The sequence below is a fragment of the Erpetoichthys calabaricus genome, chromosome 6, assembly GCF_900747795.2.
Source record: "Erpetoichthys calabaricus chromosome 6, fErpCal1.3, whole genome shotgun sequence".
NCBI classification, from domain to species: domain Eukaryota; kingdom Metazoa; phylum Chordata; class Cladistia; order Polypteriformes; family Polypteridae; genus Erpetoichthys; species Erpetoichthys calabaricus.
This window is the reverse complement of record NC_041399.2, coordinates 161,311,043-161,330,735: the sequence shown is the minus strand read 5'-3', so window position 1 is coordinate 161,330,735 and position 19,693 is coordinate 161,311,043. Positions and strand designations below refer to the sequence as shown.

Here is a 19,693-nt window from a genome sequence, read left to right as displayed (position 1 = left end):
GGGCATATTTATTAAACAATGAATGACCAACTGCAGTACTTTCAGAAGAATCACCTTCCCACTGTCATGGCTATGTTGGGAACACCTCATAAAGTAGCAGTTATAGTGAAACCAGAAAAGGCTATTCCTACACTGTTGCTGAAGTTGTGTTCATTCTTCCAGTGTTCTTGACTGTCTTCCAGAGTCACATATTACGCCTCTCTCCATGTTCCACCCTTATCTTCTGTGAGGCTCTATTTATCCAATGTCCCAGGGCTCTCTGCCTACCTGAATGTTACAGGGGATCATGGAATTCAGAGCTCACTGTAAAGGTGTGACATTCTGCTGTCAATCACCCATCCAGCACCACTTATCTTCAGATTAACATGTTGACTACTGCAATACAATTTACATCCATGACCACCTGTGTGTTGATACTGTGATATCGCTGGCTATTCACATATTCATGCTCATCAAGTTTTGGGACAATGATCTTTAATTGCATGCCAACCTGCATGAAAGCATATTGCTTTAACTTTGTGTTTGTGCTTGGTTCTGACACACCAAAGTAAGCGTTATTGCAAAGCTACCTTTTCCCTGTGTCAAAAAAGTGTAATGTTACCAACACTTTAATTTTGGTTGACAGCACATGGCTTCTCCGCATAGTTGAATTGATCATGCAATATTCAAGATCTGCTACAAATATTATTACATTTCTGTCAGATCCACCTCTTTATCGCAAGTTTGTTATTGCCTAACATTTTCAAAACATTCTCCCTTTCCCAGAATGTGTGTACCGTCTGAACTCCATCTTCTGGCACCTCCTAACAAATTAGGACAGCTCACAAGCTCTGTTAAATCCCGGAGTAGTGCCTAACTTGGGAAAATGGATAATATGCCTTATACTCCTACTCCTAAGATTATGACCTAATCTGAGTCACTCTGAGAATTTTGAGCAAGTTAAGACCGTTTTCCTACTCTAATAAGACACTTGATAAATATGGGCATCGGTCTTAGTTCTTTGTTTATTACTTTTGATTAATTATTTTGTATTTTTGTTAATAAAAATTACTTGTTAATTTCTCTTTTTTTACTTTATTGTTTTTCATTAATTGTTTTCCTATTTTTCAGTCATATTGTAATTCTCTTTCTATTTTCAATTACGTTAATTTGGGCTGTTATTTTCTTGCTAGTTTGCATTTTGAGCCCAAAGGTGCAGGGTCACCCAATGCTGGAGGTGAGCGGCTTAAGGGGCTGCTAAATGAGGCCTACAGAAGGGTCCAGCAGGCCTCAGGCCGATTGCTTAGGTGTCAGTTAGCTTTCCCTGGCTTTTGTTGTTCAGCTCCTTTAGTTATTCAGATTTTTAAGGTTTGTGTTTTTGCTTCTTCTTTCTTGGTTTTAGTTTTTCTGGTTTTGACTCTTGCATTTGCATTTTGAAATGTTGGGTTTTGGACTATGACCTTTCTTTGGCAGCCTTTATTATTAGGTTTTTATTAAAGTTTAGTTTTGGGATTGAAATCTGAGATTTTAATTTTTATTTTTGGAGATTTGTCACTCTTTTGGGATTACTTAATTTAATTGAATCTACTACACAGTATAATAAAACTAGGGGGCTCCGCCCCCTGCTCGCTTCGCTCGCCAACCCCTGGCGTTGGGACATGACAAAGAGTGAGATGTATGAATTAGATATAGAATAGTGTGCAGCTTTGGATGATGCGCATAGAAATAACAAATAAAGTATCAAGAAGCGGAAAGCAAATGTCTATGCGTTGGAATGTAGGTGTGTTGTTTTTATCAGGACGTAAATGTAGAACAATATCTCTGTGAAATGGAGGCTCACCATCTTTACTTTGAAAGACAATTGCCACTTCATTAACGACGGGCAGATTGTATCGTCTTGGATCTTGTTCTTTGTCCTTTATTAAGACCAAAGCAATTGTAGTTGCCGCTATACCTTCTGCATTTGCTTTTGTATTTGCCTCCTTTTCAACTTCATGTAGCATTTTTATAGACTTAGCTAATGGGTGATTGTTTATGACATGAGTGACGTTTCTCATTATAAGCTCTGTGCATTGTTTGTTTTCAGGAAGGTTCATGCGTTGATAGATTGCCTCATCTGGATCTAGGATGTAGATTTGTGCATATTTGCGTTGTTGATTTGTTTCAGGGTGCACTGTTCCAATGCGATGCAATATTTGTCCACATATGCGAAAGCAGTATGGGCCATTGCCTTTTGGTGGCCTGATATGTACTCCGGTAGATGCAAAAGCAAATGAACTATTGTAGGATCTAATGCAGTTCATAAAGTTTTTACTTTTAGGCACATCGTTAGTTAGAAGCTTCTTTAGATATTCAGGATATGAATGTAAAGGAGGCAGTCTAATCTGACCTTTTTGACAACAACGTGTAAATTCATTATTTGTATTGCCAGTTGTTTCTTCTGTGAAGTTAAGTGAATGACAATGATTGCAAATGACATTCATTAATCCCAATGAATTTTCCTCAATAGTGGATTCCTTATTGAAGGCGTTTTCAGCCATTTTGCGTAAGCGTTTAACAGGTGTGTGGCGTTGATGTCTGCGACGGGCATGTTTCGCTTTTTGCGTTTGATTGCCTTTTTGCTGCATGTCCATTATTTGTGACGCGCTATTTTTTTCTTTTTTTTTTATTCGCCTCCGCTTTGCGCAAAGTCCGTTTCAGTCTACGCCGTGCATTGTTTGTATCGAGCCTTGTCCGTTTTTGTATGTCGGTCATTTGAGCTTGGTGCTTTTCGCATCTTGCTTTTTTTTTTCTGTCAGTTCATTTGCGCGTTGTTCACGTCTCCGTTCATTTATTCTGTCTCTTCGCTCCCTTTTTTGTATGTCTGATACGCGAGCTGTTTCGGTTTGAAATCGTGCTTCTTTCGATGCAGCACTTTGACACGCGCGCTGAATGCGTCAACGTTCATTGTGTCTGTCCATTTGGGCACGTCTCTGTAACGGTGTCACTTGTGCTTTGCGTTTTTTGATCCGAGACATTTTTTCTCCCGGTGTTTCAGAAGCGCGTTTTATGTGCCGCCGTCTATTTTTTTGTTTCTTTCGTGTTCGTGTGTTTGTTCCCGTTATCCTTTCCGAATCGTTTTGTACCCGTGACCGTGTATTCATGACTTGTTTCTTTCTCAGCATGCGAAATATGGATAAGTAATAAGGAGGATCGCACTCACTGTTAATATGTATCCTTTTCTGCAGTTGAACGGTTAATAGTGCTTTATTGAAAGGACATCCACCTATGCTTTCACCTATGCCGACACCTATGCTGCCTAGTGTGAAGGTGTCGACGTTCACTTTAGAATATGTGGCTTTGGGTGTCACTTCTTATAGATGTGTGGGGGGGATTGTTGTTGCGCGAGCGTCTTCTTTCTTTTTGTGTTCCTGTGTCTTGTTTGAATCCCCCTCTTTGTGTGTGCCCCGTCCCTTGCTTGTAGGGTCTGTGGGGCGTTTTTGTGTTCTTATTTTTTGTCTTCCATGGGCTTGTTGAATCCCCCTCTTGGTGTGTGTCCCGTCCCGTCCCGTGCCTGTAGGGTGGGGGGGACGGGGGGGGGGTGTGGTCATGCCTTGCTGTTGTGCGCTCATCTGTTCTTTTTTTTTGGTGTGTTTAGTTTAGTGTGCAATGTGTTTCGTGCTTTGCCCGCGTTTGACTACTTTGTTATGTGCCTTTTCCTTTTTTCGGTGCTTGTTGCGCCTCATTTCTGTGACTCCTTTTTTCTGTGGTCTTGTCCGCCTCTCGCGGCCCCTCATCCGCCTTTGTCGCCCTCTTTTGTCCGCCTTTCTCCAACTCTCGCGGACTCTTTTTGCGCCTGCGCCTCTCGCGGACCCTCATCCGCCTCTCTCGCCCTCTTTTGTCCGCCTTTCTCCTCATCCGCCTCTCTCGCCCTCTTTTGTCCGCCTTTCTCGGCTCCTCAGCCGACTCTCGCGGACTCTTTTTGCGCCTGCGCAGTACGCCTTTTTGCAGCTATGGCCCATTGCCGGATGTGCCTGTGTCCATCATCCGGTCTCGGCTCCTCAGCCGACTCTCGCGGACTCTTTTTGCGCCTGCGCAGTACATCTTTTTGCAGCTACGGCCCATTGCCGGATGTGCCTGCGTCCATCATCCGGTTTAGCATTCTCGGTTAGTAATATGGATACTACTGTCCTCAGGTGCAGTCTAAGATGAGAAGCACATAAAATTAGCGCCACTCCTTGATTGAATTGGATAAAATGACTTATAGCAAAATCAGTAGAAAACCTTTATATTAAAAAGAAAAAACTGAGTTGCCAGCTTATTAGGCACACCTATATACTGCTGTGAAGTGCCTCCTTTGGCCTACAGAAGAACATGAATTTGTCCGGGCAAGTATTCTATAAAATGCTACATGAGATATTTCAGAATGTTGTACCATAAAGAAAAGACTGGATTCAGATGACCAAGTAAAATTCCACTCTTCAGTTTTCCAGTTTTGATGCCTCTGTGTCCTCGAAGATGTGTTTTTTTCTTTTTGTTAACATCACTACCTGACCTGACAGTACCTGATGTGTCCCTGAGATGACATTCTGAATGCCAATGTTGACTTCAGATGTCATTTCCCTGTTTGAGGCCCATTTGTTTGATTGTATGATTCTCAGTATCTTCCCTTGACTCTTCTGGTCCATGAGATCACCCATTACTGGTGTTTTTTTTTTTGCTTTTCTCGTGATTCTTTGTGTGAAAAGCCCATGGTCATAGCAGTTGGGGAGATGTTAGCACTGACTTGACTCAAGTCCATCTCTGAAGGGAGGCGGCCCCTTTAAATAAGCACCCGGATGTGCTCCAGGTGTGTTCCCGGCAATCTCCCACCGACACGTCCCAGTGTGGCAGAAGCGCCGGCTGTCTCCCTGGAAGCACTCCGGGTGTCCCTGTTCCTCTTCCCCCCAGCACTTCCTGGTGTGGTGGAAGTGCTGAAGTCCAGGGTCCTCCAGGTATTGTGGTCCCCCTGGCGGTGACCACGGGCCCCTACAGGGTCGAGCTTCCCAGCTCTGTACCCGCGGCCCCCAGGGTGGTCGCCCCCTCGAGGTCTGGAGGAGGCACAAGCCCTCCTCCAATCTTCTCGGGCATCCCGGCTGGGTACCACCCCCATTCGGGTACCACAACACAATAAGGAATACAACTAGAGTAACAATTACAAATACTGCTTTTAGTCAGTAACTCTGTTTCCAACACGGTACTCTTGGCAAAAAATGAGAGCCAGTTAATATCAAATAATTTGAGGCTATCATTGATGAAAGACATAGTACATTAGAATTGATCTTCTAAATTACTGAGGGGCAGACAGAATTTAGCATGGAAATCAAGGTAAATATCCAGCTCTTAAATTCTAAGTGGGTCTGAAGCTGAGGAACACAATATTGTGTTCTTGAGCATTTTTTTCAGAACTCCAGGGAGCTTTGATTCACTTCTCAGTTCATTCACAGCCTTTGTGGAGATTGCATGTTATATGTTTGTGTGAATGTGAATTTTCTTCTAATGCTACAGCTTTTTCCCATTTCCCAATGATATGTCAGATTTTGAGCATAAAATGGCCTGGTTTGTGCGGGTGTACACCCTATAACAAACCGATGACTGAAGCAGAGCTGGTTTTGGCCCTGCAATTGATGAGGCTCAGGCTCAGGCTCAGGCTCACATTGACAGACAAATGCATTATTTACTGTAAGTTGCTATATTATAGGTTTTCTTTGGAATTACCTTTCTGCAGCACTACAATTTGCTAGCTGGTCTTTTCTTGTTATCCCATTTTAGGCTTGATCAACAAAAACAAATTCACTGACCCAGATACTTCATGCTTTGCACTCGAATCTCATTACCACAGAGTAGATTTTTTAAAGGAGACCAAAAGGCAGTGCAGGACAAGTTCAGAACATTTTTCAAAGAAATTTACTCAAATCTACATAATAAACAGCAACTTACCAGAAATACCAGAGCCTTTGTATAGAGAGCGCCCTTACACAGCATCTTGTACCACAACAGTCTTCGTATGAGCGGCATCTGAAACAGCAACACATCTATTTTAGGATAACAGAGCAGTAGAATAAACTTTTTTTTTTCTTTACAAGTTGCTACATTCTGTGAACATCAGCAATAAAACTGAACATTACACTTCTGATGATAAATCCCCACATCCCTCTCCTTTCAGTCATGTTCGCTCTTTTTTTTTCAAACCCTAACACTGGATAAATTCCATTAGTAATATATCCCAAGTTGAAGTGAGTTGAAAAACACTCTCAAGTGGCTGCATTTACACAAGACAGCAACAAGTGTGAATTAGAAATAATGTAAGAAATGAGGCATAAGAAGTAATATTTCTCTTGTACGTTTCACTCCAATGGGGAAAGCAATAGAACTGTTTGCTAAAATATGCAGAAACAATCGCTAAACCATGACAGTCATTGGGGGCACATTGCTTTGAAGTCTGCCTCATCAGTGCATTTGTGTAATTTGTGACAGTTAGCTATAATGATACCAGCCTCCACATTATATGTGTTTGTAGTATGAAGACAGGGCATAGAATACTGGTTCACAATCTAGTTTGATTCTCTTTATTTCAATAAACTGCTCTTCACTCACTCTTAAAAATAAACGTGCCAGAGCAGTTCTTCAAAGTGATGCCTTAAGGGGAACCATTGTTGGTTCCCAAAGACCCATCCACAGGAAGGTTCCAAAAAGAACCTTGATTTATTAACATCTGTAGCAGACTCCAATATAGTGAATAACCACAAATTGAGTCACTTTCTGTTTTTTTCTACATATTAGGAAGTTTTTCAAAGTACAAAAGAACCAATTTCATTTGCAAAGACCCTGCTCCAGAATGAAATGGTGCTTGGTCAAGCAATGGAGCTACAAGGAACCACAAAACATAGTAGAAAACCATAAAATGTCATTAAAGAACCATTATTTTTAAGAGTGCTGAGTAAAGACTTTGACCACTTACACATAACAATAATACAGAAAGCAATGAATTACTAAATCATACAATATTTACATACACAATGGCAGGCTGTCAGGAATATTTCACTTCAAAAATGGAGAAAAAAATCATTCAATTATTATGTTTGCCATGAAAAAAGGGCAAACTTCTGCATAATGGTGGTGACCAGGAGAAGGCACATCAAAAATTCAATAAAAAAGTTGATACTGAGAATCTAACGTTCGTGAAACATAATCTCTAAACCAAAGATCAAAGTTAAAGCCAGAAAAAGGGTCTGTAATGCTAATAATAAACACTAACAACAACAAACAAGAGATTTATTTTGGTTTATTCGTAAACTTGGATGACTAAGACATGCACAATGCCGACCTTTTATACAGTCATGGTGCTGACATCAACACAGCGCACCTCTGAGAGTTGTTGCATAGCAATGCCGTAACAAGTAATGCTCAAAATGATGACATCCAGGAATAAAAAGCTTACAAAGAAAAATATATGACCATTAGAAAACCATTTATAATAAAAAAATGGATGGCAAAATTGGGTTCTATGACACCAAAAACTGATATTTACAGTAGATGTAGTATGTTTATATCAGAGCTCAAAGAGATGAGTAGATAATTTAAAATGTACACAAGCCACAAGATCAAAGTTGTCAACCAAGTTGCTAGTGCTAGTATATCTCAGATTCTGAGTTTTAGGTTCAAATCGAAGAGCACATTCTCCTAATGTATGTGAGATGTTTAACTGGGTACTTAATTTAATTTAAACAATAACAAAGTTAGGACAAATTGAATGTGTCTGATTATTTAAGAAATGACCTATAATCATCCATCCATCCATCCATTATCCAACCCGCTATATCCTAACACAGGGTCGCAGGGGTCTGCTGGGGCCAATCCCAGTCAACACAGGGCGCAAGGCAGGAACAAACCCCGGGCAGGGTGCCAGCCCACTGCAGGGCACACATACACACACACACACATACACACACACACCAAGCACACACTAGGGACAATTTAGGATCGCCAATGCACCTAACCTGCATGTCTTTGGACTGTGGGAGGAAACTGGAGCGCCCGGAGGAAACCCACACAGACACAGGGAGAACATGCAAACTCCATGCAGGGAGGACCCAGGAAGTGAAGACCTATAATCAATAATCTCTAATACAAATCTTAATAACTTCTGTTATGCATGCGTGTCAAAGGGCCACCTTCTGGGCTCATCAAAGGAAAGCAATACCACCCTAGGACACCAGGAGGTGTGATCACTAACTCTCCTGTCTCTTGTTTCACCCACTGCCCCAAGACGACAGCCATTGAGGGTAACTGACTCCTCCCCTACCCGTCCACGGGCTATAAAAGCAGGTCCTCCTAGAAGGAGGATCTTCATTTGGCAGAGGAGCCAGATGTCCAATGAAGCTCCGACCCTGAAGCCTGACTGCTCTTTTGAGCCATTTCCCTACAGCCAATGGCCGACCATTGCTTTTGTTTCTTAAATTTCACCATCATGTGCCTGTTTGTTTGACACGCTTTAATATTTTGAGTAAACAGGGTGGCCAGATTGGCACCCCAACATTTTACCTGGAGTCTTACGACACTTCTAAAGTTGACTTTTTATAAGATTTTTGAATTTCATATGAACTTCAACATAATTTGCGTGTTCTATGTAATAGCATAGTATAACACAACATGTTCACATTTTCTTAATCCAATTTAGGGTGAGCCTACTCTAGCAGCATCAGATGCAAGGCAGGAACCAGTCTTAGTTAAGGCAACGGTGCATTGCATGGCTGTCTTTTGCTGATGTCCCTAACAATTTCCATAACAAACAATTTGGACTTGTAATTTAAAGTACATATTTGATGTTATGTCTTCAAATGTTTATACATTTAATATTGCTCCACTTAAAAAGTCTTAACACAGTTTTAACACCAATGCTGTAAACAAGAAACGATTTTATATATATTGTGTTTGTCAGAACTTTTCTACTGTTTTCTTCCTTATTTAAAAAAAGCCAGAATTTTCAGTTGCACTTTAAACAAAATAGTCAAACAGACCAGAAAAATACATCATTCAGCAGCAATTTAGAATATTTAAATTACATGAAGAAGCATTTTTTGCTTTGATGACTGTTACCTATCATTTATCCATCCACTTGCACAGCATATAAGAAAATGATCCAGTAACTAATTATTTAAAAAAACAGTAAAAGGTGAAGTTATAGCAAATAAACTATTGAATGCACATAGAAATATGTGAGGATTGTCCAGGATATGTATGAACTTGAGGGAGCGAGGACACTGATTAAAAGCATTGTTAGGATAACAGACAAGATTAGAGTTAGAGTAGATTTGCACCAGGGATCTTCTTTAACTCCTTACCTCTTTGATCTGGTTATGGATGTGTTTAGTCAGGGCATAAAAGACCAATCCCCAGGTGCATGCTTTTTTCTGATGACATTGCGTCGAGTAGCACCAAAAGACAGGAAGTAGAGAGTAAGTTGGAAGAATGGAGAAGTGGTAGCCCAACATGGAAAACTAAATGCAGAGACAACCCATTGAGTGCAGTGTGGATGGAACAACTGGAAGAAGGCAATGTCAGGAGTATTGAATGATCAAAGAATTAAATCAAAGGTTTAAGGTAAGGTTTTTAAGACAGTGGTAAAACCAGCAATGATGTACGGAGCTGAGATATGGGCAGCTAAGGGAACACAGGAGAAGAAGATAGATGTGGCAGAAATGGGTGTGTTGAGATGCATGTGTGGAGTTTAAAAAAAGGACAGAATAAAAAAAGGAGATAATCAGAGGTACAACAAAAGTGGGAGAGATATTTAAGAAAGTACAGGAAAGATAAGTTGAAGTGGTATGGACATGTGATTAGGAGAGACAATGAATATGTGGGCAAGAGAATGATGGGAATGGAAGTACAGGAGAAGAGAAAGTGAAGGAGTCTGAAAGTGGAGGTGGATGGAGAAGTAAAAGAAGATGTGAAGAAAAAGGATTTGACTGAAGAGGAGGTGCAGAACTGAGCTATTTGGAGAAGGTTAGTCATGCACATTAACCCCACAAAGAAGTGGAAAAAGATGAAGAGGAAGAAGAGGAGGACTTAATACTATCTAGTTCAAGTTCAAAGTTGAACTTTGTTTCATTGGAATTTTTGCTTATTTACAAGAAATCTGTGATTTTAAAAATAACATTAGCAATTAAGATGCTTTAACAAACACTAGGAAGATATTTACAAAGCATATAATGTATTAAATGACTCACTAAGCAGGAAAAATAGGTGCTACTTTTGGTAATATTTTTAAACACATCCTCTCTTTAAACCTTCCATCCTGAAACTACTATATGCTCAGCCAGACTGAAAGAGGTGCTTATTATATTAACCGAGGTTAATGCAAAGGATTTTGCTACAACAACATCAGAGCACTGTAGATACACTTACTAGATAACAGGGCCATTTTATAGACAATGTGTCTAATAGCCTTGTAATTATGGACTGAGGTGTTGCCTTACCAAACTGTTTGCTGCCAGTAATTCTCTTCAATTCCACCCGGGGGGGTAAACGTTAACATTTAACATTATACAAAGTTATTGTCTGTTTTTACCTGCATTATTATCAATCTTTAATTTAATATTGTTTTTTTTTGTATCAGTAAGGTGCTGCTGGAGTAAGTGAATTTCCCCTTGGGATTAATAATCTATCTATCTATCTATCTATCTATCTATCTATCTATCTATCTATCTATCTATCTATCTATCTATCTATCTATCTATCTATCTATCTATCTATCTATCTATCTATCTATCTATCTATCTAATTGCATTTTAAGTACAGTAATCAAAGTTATTTGGTATCAAAACTCACATTAAACTTCTCAATTTTTTGCATTAAGTGCAGCAGTTACTGTACCTTCTTCTGGATGATGTCTAATCTTTGGTCCGCAATGATTTTCAGATGTGAATTCTCAAGAACAATCTCTGTAATGTTCTAGTAAGACTGAATCTAGACTAATATAAAACCAAAAAAGAGATGTTCAGCTCTAACTTTTCTAGGCTTGCACAGACCCTGGTAGATGCTTGTGAGTTGTTCCAAAATTCAAATCAACTCTAAAGAGCCCAAACTATAAAAAAGTAAAGAAGAGTAAAGAAAAATAGTAAAGATTATGAGGTTCCAACTCAACATAGAATAACACATTCTGAAGTCCCCTGAGCCTGCTGTACCTACACAAAATAAGTCCTTGTTTAACCATGGGTAGCTGATAAATCCGATGACCCGAAAGCACCACCAACAAGCACTCTTCTCTCTCCTTTTACATCTTTCTTCTGTAAAGGCTCTGTCTCTCTTGCATTTACTACTTGTTATGATAACCAGAAGATTATGTGAGGAGAAGTGTTCAGGAAATGAAAAACACTACACTGGGACAAGCCTCTTCGATGGCTGGGTTACAGGCAAATCCAGAAACTGGGAGAAAGCAGGAAGTGAGTAAACAAAGTTGGAGATGCACAGCAAATGTGTAGTCCAAAGAAACAAGCAAGAAAGTCCTTTTAGCTTCCTCTAAGCTGAGGAGATTGTCAAAAGACAGGATAGAGGAGAAACATGCTAAGGCACAGAAAAGAATACAGGAACCAGGAAAGCAAAAAGCCAAAAAAAAAACAGAATTCAACCAAAACTACAGAAGTAATAGAATTAACCACTACCACTAAAGTATTCTTCAAAGCTTATTTTAGCTTCCAATAACAAGAATGAAAAATGTACAGTGGTACAGGAAAGAGGCAATGCAGCTAAATGACATTATATGTTTCATGACCCCTCAGAATAGCAAACTTAAAAAGATATGGCAGCAGCTTTGCATAGACACAAAATGGTGGTGACCATCTATCAAACAAAACACAAATTACTGTCATTAGAATAAACCATAATGTGAATAGTGCAAAACAAAATACAAGTATGCACAAAATCCAAAACTGGTATCACACATGACTGGGAGGCAGCTAAAGGACTTGAATACAGTAATCCCTTGCTATATCGTGCTTCGCCTTTCGCGGCTTCACTCTATCGCGGATTTTATATGTAAGCATATTTAAATATATATCGCTGATTTTTTGCTGGTTCGCGGATTTCTGCGGACAATGGGTCTTTTAATTTCTGGTACATGCTTCCTCAGTTGGTTTGCCCAGTTGATTTCATACAAGGGATGCTACTGGCAGATGGCTGAGAAGCTACCCAACTTACTTTTCTCTCACTCTTGTGCTGACTTTCTCTGATCCTGACGTAGGGGGATTGAGCAGGGGGGCTGTTCGCACACCTAGACGATACGGACGCTCGTCTAAAAATGCTGAAAGATTATCTTCACGTTGCTACCTTCTGTGCAGCTGCTTTGTGAAGCGACATGCTGCACGGTGCTTTGCTCTCTTAAAAGCTCGAAGGGCACGTATTGATTTTTAATTGTTTGTTTTTCTCTGTCTCTCTCTCTGCTCCTGATGGAGGGGGTGTGAGCTGCTGCCTTCATTGTAACTGCTTTGTGCCGCTGTGCTTCGCATACTTAAAAGCCAAACAACCCTATTGATTTGTTTGCTTTCCTCTGTCTTTATGACAGTCTCTGCTCCTGACGCGCACTCCTTTGAAGAGGAAGATATGTTTGCATTCTTTTAATTGTGAGACGGAACTGTCATCTCTGTCTTGTCATGGAGCACAGTTTAAACTTTTGAAAAAGAGACAAATGTTTGTTTGCAGTGTTTGAATAACGTTCCTGTCTCTCTACATCCTCCTGTGTTTCTGCGCAAATCTGTGACCCAAGCATGACAATATAAAAATAACCATATAAACATATGGTTTCTACTTTGTGGATTTTCACCTTTCGCGGGGGGGTCTGGAACGGATGGAGGAGGGATTACTGTAATAGTACCATGCCAGACCAGGGTGTGGCGAGCTGCACTGATTTTCTCTCTCAATCCTCTGCAGACCATCCACGGGAAATCCCACTAGGTACTGGCACCATTGATAACATAACTTCTGGTACCAGTGCTACTGATGACATCATTTCCAGGACCGGTGCTATTGATGATGTCACTTCCGGTCCTGTAAACGTAACTTCCAGTTCCGATGACGTCACTTCTGGTTCTGGTCCCGATGATGTCACTGCCTGTCCTGGCCTTTAAAGCTGCCATATTTTCACTCTTAAATCAGTTCTGTTTTGGACTCCAACCTGTGAACAACTCAACCAAAATTGCCCATTTGCAGTCAGGAAATAATATACAGATGGCTGCCCCAAACCTTTTTGATGTCTGTGGACTGTTATTGTGACACTGGAAACAAGGGGTTCCATAATCATGATTACAACAGCAATCAAGGTTTTGCCAAAACTCGCCACCCATTTCTAAAATAATGATTGTAATGACCTGGAGGGCATTTTAAACCCCAGGCACAGATCACTTCTGGGGTAACCCCTGAATTACTTCTGGGATTAAGAATACCCTCTGGAACTCCTTGGCATCTGCACAGCACTTCTGCTGCCAGTCTCTGGTGTCCCAGCAACCCTGAGCCCCACTTCATAAAGAGATGAAGTATGTAAAGAATTCAGGCTGAGTTTCATGTATTTACCGCCATCTCAGTTTTTATTTGAACCTCAAAAGATACTTGGGAAAAATAATTCTTTTCAGCAACATCAGTAGCAAATACACCATAGCAACGGAGCAAAAGTCAGAATAGTTAGTTCAATACAGAGAACCATTTCCTAAGGCCAGAACAGCACTGTACAGAATTCGGGTCCATCGTTTTCTTAGCTTCAGACTTATCTACTGGTCCTGCCTTAGCTGCAGAAAGGGAGGGACCTGTAACTGAGAAGGATATATATATATATATATATATATATATATATATATATATATATCTTTTCCTTGAGCATAAAAAAGAAAAACAGTTTAAAATACAGACAAAATTTTTTAAAGGCTTTAACTTCTACATGGCAGCAATAAGTTTACAATTTCTGAGAGTTTTTAGTTGTTTTTCTGCTGCTCTATCTGTTTTGTTGTTTCAACCAGTGAATCATTTGGCATGAATTACAGGCTTTAGTCTTCTTGGGAATGTCTCTAAAAGCTATGCACACCTAGATTTGGGCAGTTATTTCCATTCTTCTTGGTAGATCCTCTCAAGCTCTGTTAGATTGGATAGGAAGCATCTGTAAATAGCCATCTTCAGGTCTCTCCACAAATGTATGGTGTTTAAACCTGGGCCACACAAGAACAATCAGGAGCTTGACCTGAAGTCATTTTCAATGTGAAATGTGAACTGTGACCCCAGTGGGAGGATGCATGCAATATGGAGCAGGTTTTCTTCAAGGACCTCTCTGTTTTTGGCATTCATCAGACCATTTCCCATCCCTGCTGCTGAGAAGCACCTCCATAGCATAATGTTACCACTACCATACTTCACCATAGGGATGGTATTAAGCAGGTAATGAGCAATGCCTGATCTTCACGAGACATGGTGCCTAGGGTGCTGCCCAAAGAATTCAATTTTTCTCTCATCAGACTGGGAATCTTTTCCCTCATCCTTTTAGAGTCTTTTAAATGCTGTTTGGCAAATTCCAAGTGGTCCATCATGTGCACCTAATTGATGAAGAGCTGCTGAGATGTTTGTCCTTTTGACAGGTTTTTCAATCTCAGCAGAGGACAACTGAAACTTTGTTAGAGTTATCAATGGGTTTTTGATCACCTTCCTGAACAATGTCCTTCTTGCCATTCAGTTTGGTTGAATGGTCAACTCTAAAAAGAGTCCTGGTAGTTCCAAACTTCTTCCATATCGGAATTATTGAAGCCACTGTTCTCTTGAGAACACTCAAACCTTTAGAAATGGTTTTATACCCTTGTTCCATTCTATGCCTCACCACAAGCTAATTATGTAGGTCTATGAAAAGTTCCTTGAACATTATTGCTTGGTTTTTGTCCTGACTTGCAGTGTGAATTGTTGAGACCTTATATACAGATGTGTACCTTTCTAGATGATATTTGAATTAATTCAATTTGCCAAATGTAGACTTCAATCAAGTTGTAGGCACAGCTCAAGGAGAATTAAAGCAATCTGGATGCACCTGAGCCAAAGCAAAGGGTCTGAATACTTAAATGAATGAGAGATTTCAGTTTCTGATTTTGAATAAATCTGCAAACCTTTCTGAAAACATGCTTACACTTTGCCATTATGGGTTATGTGTGTAGACTGATTGGATTTTAAATCACCTGTATCTCACAAACCATTTGACCTATTGACCTCCAAGGTTATTCCTCTTTTTATTTTATTTTATTGTAGAATCAACTCTCAGCAGCGGCCAGCTGGGCAGCCATGCGGCGCTTGTGTATGGGCGCCGTTCTCATCCCTACCACCTTCGCCGTCACTTCCCCTATCCCTCCATATCTTAAATCATTCTTGAGGCAGATTGAAGACTTAAGTGCCAGTTTAAAGAAGAGCTGCTCAGGAAACAGCAAGCGCATCAACCTCTGAGCAAACTAATGCTAAACGTACAGAGAAAGAGTATGAAAACTATGAATGCTCAAGTCAAGTGTACTACCGTTACTGGTATATATATATATATATATATATATATATATATATATATATATATATATATATATATATATATATATATATATATACTAGGGGGTTCGCCCCCTGCTCGCTTCGCTCCGCAACCTCCCCAGCCTGCGCTATTCACCAGCCACTTCACATCTCTGCCGCTCGTGTTGTGAAGAGGGGGCTGAACGCACCCCAAGGTGATGTTGCTCCTCCGAAACCCCCTCTCAAACGGTGATACAAAGGGAAACAAATACAGTTTTTTTTTTACCTCCTCTTTGCTTGATCAGCTGCTGGCTTAGTGCTGCTGCTGTGCCGCGTGATTTGCATCTTGCACGGTGCTTCGAACATTTAAAAGCCTGTACAGCAGATGTCCTACTCTTTGTCTTTTATTTCCGGTCCCGGGCATAGTTAAATCTCTTGGCACAAAGTCTTGTCTTGCGTGACGTGAGTTCTTGATATTTTTTAGTTTAAAATTTAAAAATGGTATAAGAATCTGAAAATCTAACAACATCACATTAAAGTTCGATAAATTCTGAAAAGAATGATACCAAACATATATATGTAGGTTTTAAAATAAGCCTGATTTAAAGCATGGCAAAAAACATCACATAAAATCGTTGCATAAAATCGTTGCACTTTTAGAGTAGATATATATATATATATATATTGTGAGGGATGGCTGGCCGAATATTCCGGTCCAAACCTCCAGGCCGCTAGATGGAGTCCTCCCAGCAGCACGGAAGGTCCCCAAATTCCAGCAGGGCATTATGGACGGTGTAGTTTTTATAAACAACCCTGCTGGATACCATGGGGGCCACCAGGAGCCGCTGTAGGGAGGCTTACAGAGTGCTACGTGCCCTTTAACCTGGAAGTGCGTCATAATCACATGACCAGAAGGAATGACGTGCTTCTGGGTTGAAGAAAAGGACTTTTAATCTGACCCGGAAGTGATAAGGAATCATGGACTGTAGGATTGGAACCACTTCCAGGTCAGGGAATATAAAAGGACTGTGGGAAAGCCCAGACGCTGAGCTGAGCTGGGTGGAAGGGTGGCAACGCGTCTGGGAGAGGAGGATTAGTGTATTGATTATTGTGTATTGCATGTGTAGTGTGGAGTGGAGGGTGCTTTGTGCACACTATTATTATAAAATAAATAATAATTGGAATTTTACCTGGTGTTTGGAGTGGTACCTGAGGGTTCAAGGGAGCTCTAGCGCCCCCTACTGCTACAATATATATATACAGTATATATAGTGAGAGATGTCACACTGGAACTAACATCCCAGCCAGAGCTGAGCTAGGATCCTTACCCAGAAGGACAGGGCAAGACAGGAAAAAACAATTTATTCAGGACATTGTCCTCCCAAACACTCTTGATGGCAGCCCCCCGGGTCATGGTACCATTACGGATACCCACAGGGCATATTGGGAATTGTAGTTCTTTTGGGTCAGCGCTAATGGGTTCCATGGGTACCACCAGGGGGCGCTGAGAGGATTTGTGAGTAATATTTTGTCAGACGTGAGATGTACCTGGAAGTATTCCCGAGCTACAGTTTCAAAACACAGGAAGTACTCCTGGGTTTTACATAAAAGAAGAAGCCTGCTTCAGTATGGGGAGCCAGAGAAAAGTAAAGGAGTAATCACAGCAATCAGGCTAAAGTACTGACTGAGATTTTAATTGACTTGCATGTTAAATTATTTGCTTTTACCACAGTCATTACCAGTAAAAGTGGTTCCAGAAAATGAAATGCGATGTGAGTATATTTTTTTGGGCTCACTACAATTTGTAAGGAGTTGCCTGTTTTGATCTACTGAATTTTTTCACACCTTTTTGCAACGTACTTTTCTAGCAGCCTTAACAGTATTGCCAATGTTATGTTTATTTATATACTGCTCTTTAACTATATTATATATTGTTTTGAAAAATTTAAATTGCTATACAAAGGTTTAAAGGTTATTGTAAAATTGTTTTTGAAAAAATGTTTGGCATGACTGCATTCACATATATCTGACAAATAACTGAAAACCTATTTTAAAAGTTACACTTTGCATTGTGGTAGTAGATGGGGACAATAGAGAAACAGGCAAACATACAATGAAAATATAATTTTTTTAAAATATTATCAAGAATGTAGAGATGGCAGAGCACTTCATATATCTAAGATCAATCTTTGAAAAAAGGCTTGACATTAGATTGCATTATAAAACAAAGAGACAAAAGTAGCTTTTCTTTCGGAGGAAAATCAATTGTTTTAAAGAAGACAAAAACTATTTTGACACTTGTCTGTAATCCTTTATTGGATTTATTGTCACAATTGCTTTTACATATTAGTCTGAAAACATTGACTTTAAGAACAAAAACTGTCTGCTTCTGTGCTTTCGTTGTCCATGGTGACCCCTTAAGGCCTCTGAAATTTCTTCTGGACACCCCAGTATAATAAACCATTATATTTACATACATATCTAAATTTTAGAAGGGGAGTAGAAAAAATGAAGCAAGGTTTACGTTTAGACATTTGTTTTTTAATAAATGATTCTCTACAGTTAATAAATTGCAGTAGGGCTGGTGAGGTTTATAAATGTTATTGATGTTGTTAAGTATTGTTGTTATGAGAGAAGTAAACTTGCATTTCATCATGAAGAATTTGTAAATTTTCTTGGTTGTAATGTTTTTATACATTTCCATATTCTCAATTTTCCTTTTTGTTATCACGATGAGTTTAAAGTCATAATTTTAAAAAGCCTTTCAGTGTCAGCAATGCTCATTTAGCTACCTCAGCCAGGTATAGTGAAAAATAAATATTAAGGTCACCTGTATTACATTTTTGCTGTACCTATAGGAGGGTACAGGTAAACATAGAACATGGTCTGACTCCTAACTATATAAGGGAAAAGGAGAATCCCAGGTTTTAGTTAATTTCTGTATGATAACTGGCATCCTATGCTGAGTTATGTTGGGATCCACACACCTTACCTAATGTTTTTTCGAACAATCGCAAGAAAATGTTATTTTAATTTTTTTTTTTTGTTGTAGCTGCATCCCATTCCATTTTTTACTCCTACTTGTAGAAATCCAATGACTGTGTGTGCGGGTTATAACAATGGTTAATAATAATAATAATAATAATAAAAATATTTTTTTACATTTATATAACACTTTTCTTACTTAAGCGCTTCCACACAGGAAGTACCTGGGACGTGAATGCATGGTTGGCACATATTGTCTCCTTATTTATTTTCTTTTATCTCTATCACAATGTACTATGTTTTGTACTTTCCTGCTGCAAACAAATTCTACTATAACAAAACTCCACATTAAGTGACATACCCTGCAAGATTTAGATGAGACCCAGAGATGGGTTTAATAGGAACACCCAAATCAAAGTAAATCAAAGGAGTACAATCACTTGGTCACTGACTTCAGAAGATGATCATCAGCAGAAGGCACAATCTACTGCTATGTGTCCAGTCCCAGAAAGGTATAGTTGACCAATATCTAGCCTGAGCTCCGAGTGGGTGGGGTGCATTATCTCAGCTGGGTTAGATATGATTGAAATTCATATGGATTAGCCCTGCTGCTGACCCACTACATCAGCAATTTTCAACTGGTGTGCTGCGGTGGTCCACAGGTGTAATGAAGATTTTTTAAAATAAATTAAAGACTTCTTTAGAGAAATATGATGCAAAAAAATTCTATGACGCAAAATGTATACCATTTTATATGATTTATATATCATTTTAATTATATTATATATGTGAAATATAAAGCAATAAATATATAATTTCATGCATTTACAATCAGTATACATGTCTCAACTTTAAAAATTTGTATACTAAAAATTTTCATATAATCAATTTATATGAACATTTATTTTAATAATATACACATTATGTTTATGTTGCATCTGCAACGTGCTGTGCAATTATTCCAATGAATGCGTCTTATTGTCAAGTACATCTAGTGTTCCAATTTTTCCCCCACTACAGCATGGCTAAATTTGATCACACATAGATACATATTATAATAATAATAATAATAATAATTTTAATTCTTTATATTTATATAGCGCTTTCTCAAAGCACTTTGCAAAAAGCATACAGGGAGGACCCGAACCTGTGATTGCCTCACTGCAAAGCAGCAGTACTACCACTATGCCACCTG

The 19,693-nt window shown here is 39.4% G+C and overlaps 2 protein-coding genes across 2 annotated transcripts in view; one reads left to right on the top strand and one right to left on the bottom strand.

Moving 5' to 3' along the window:
• Positions 1-19,693, bottom strand: part of vopp1b (VOPP1 WW domain binding protein b) — a 369,450-nt gene that overhangs the window by 133,794 nt on the left and 215,963 nt on the right. Inside the window, exon 3 of the mRNA XM_051929092.1 lies at positions 5,938-6,015. Coding sequence (XP_051785052.1) covers positions 5,938-6,015 — 78 coding nt within the window. The remainder of the gene's footprint in view (positions 1-5,937; positions 6,016-19,693) is intronic.
• Positions 1-19,693, top strand: part of lancl2 (LanC lantibiotic synthetase component C-like 2 (bacterial)) — a 410,926-nt gene that overhangs the window by 231,675 nt on the left and 159,558 nt on the right. The gene's annotated exons all lie outside the window — the stretch shown is intronic.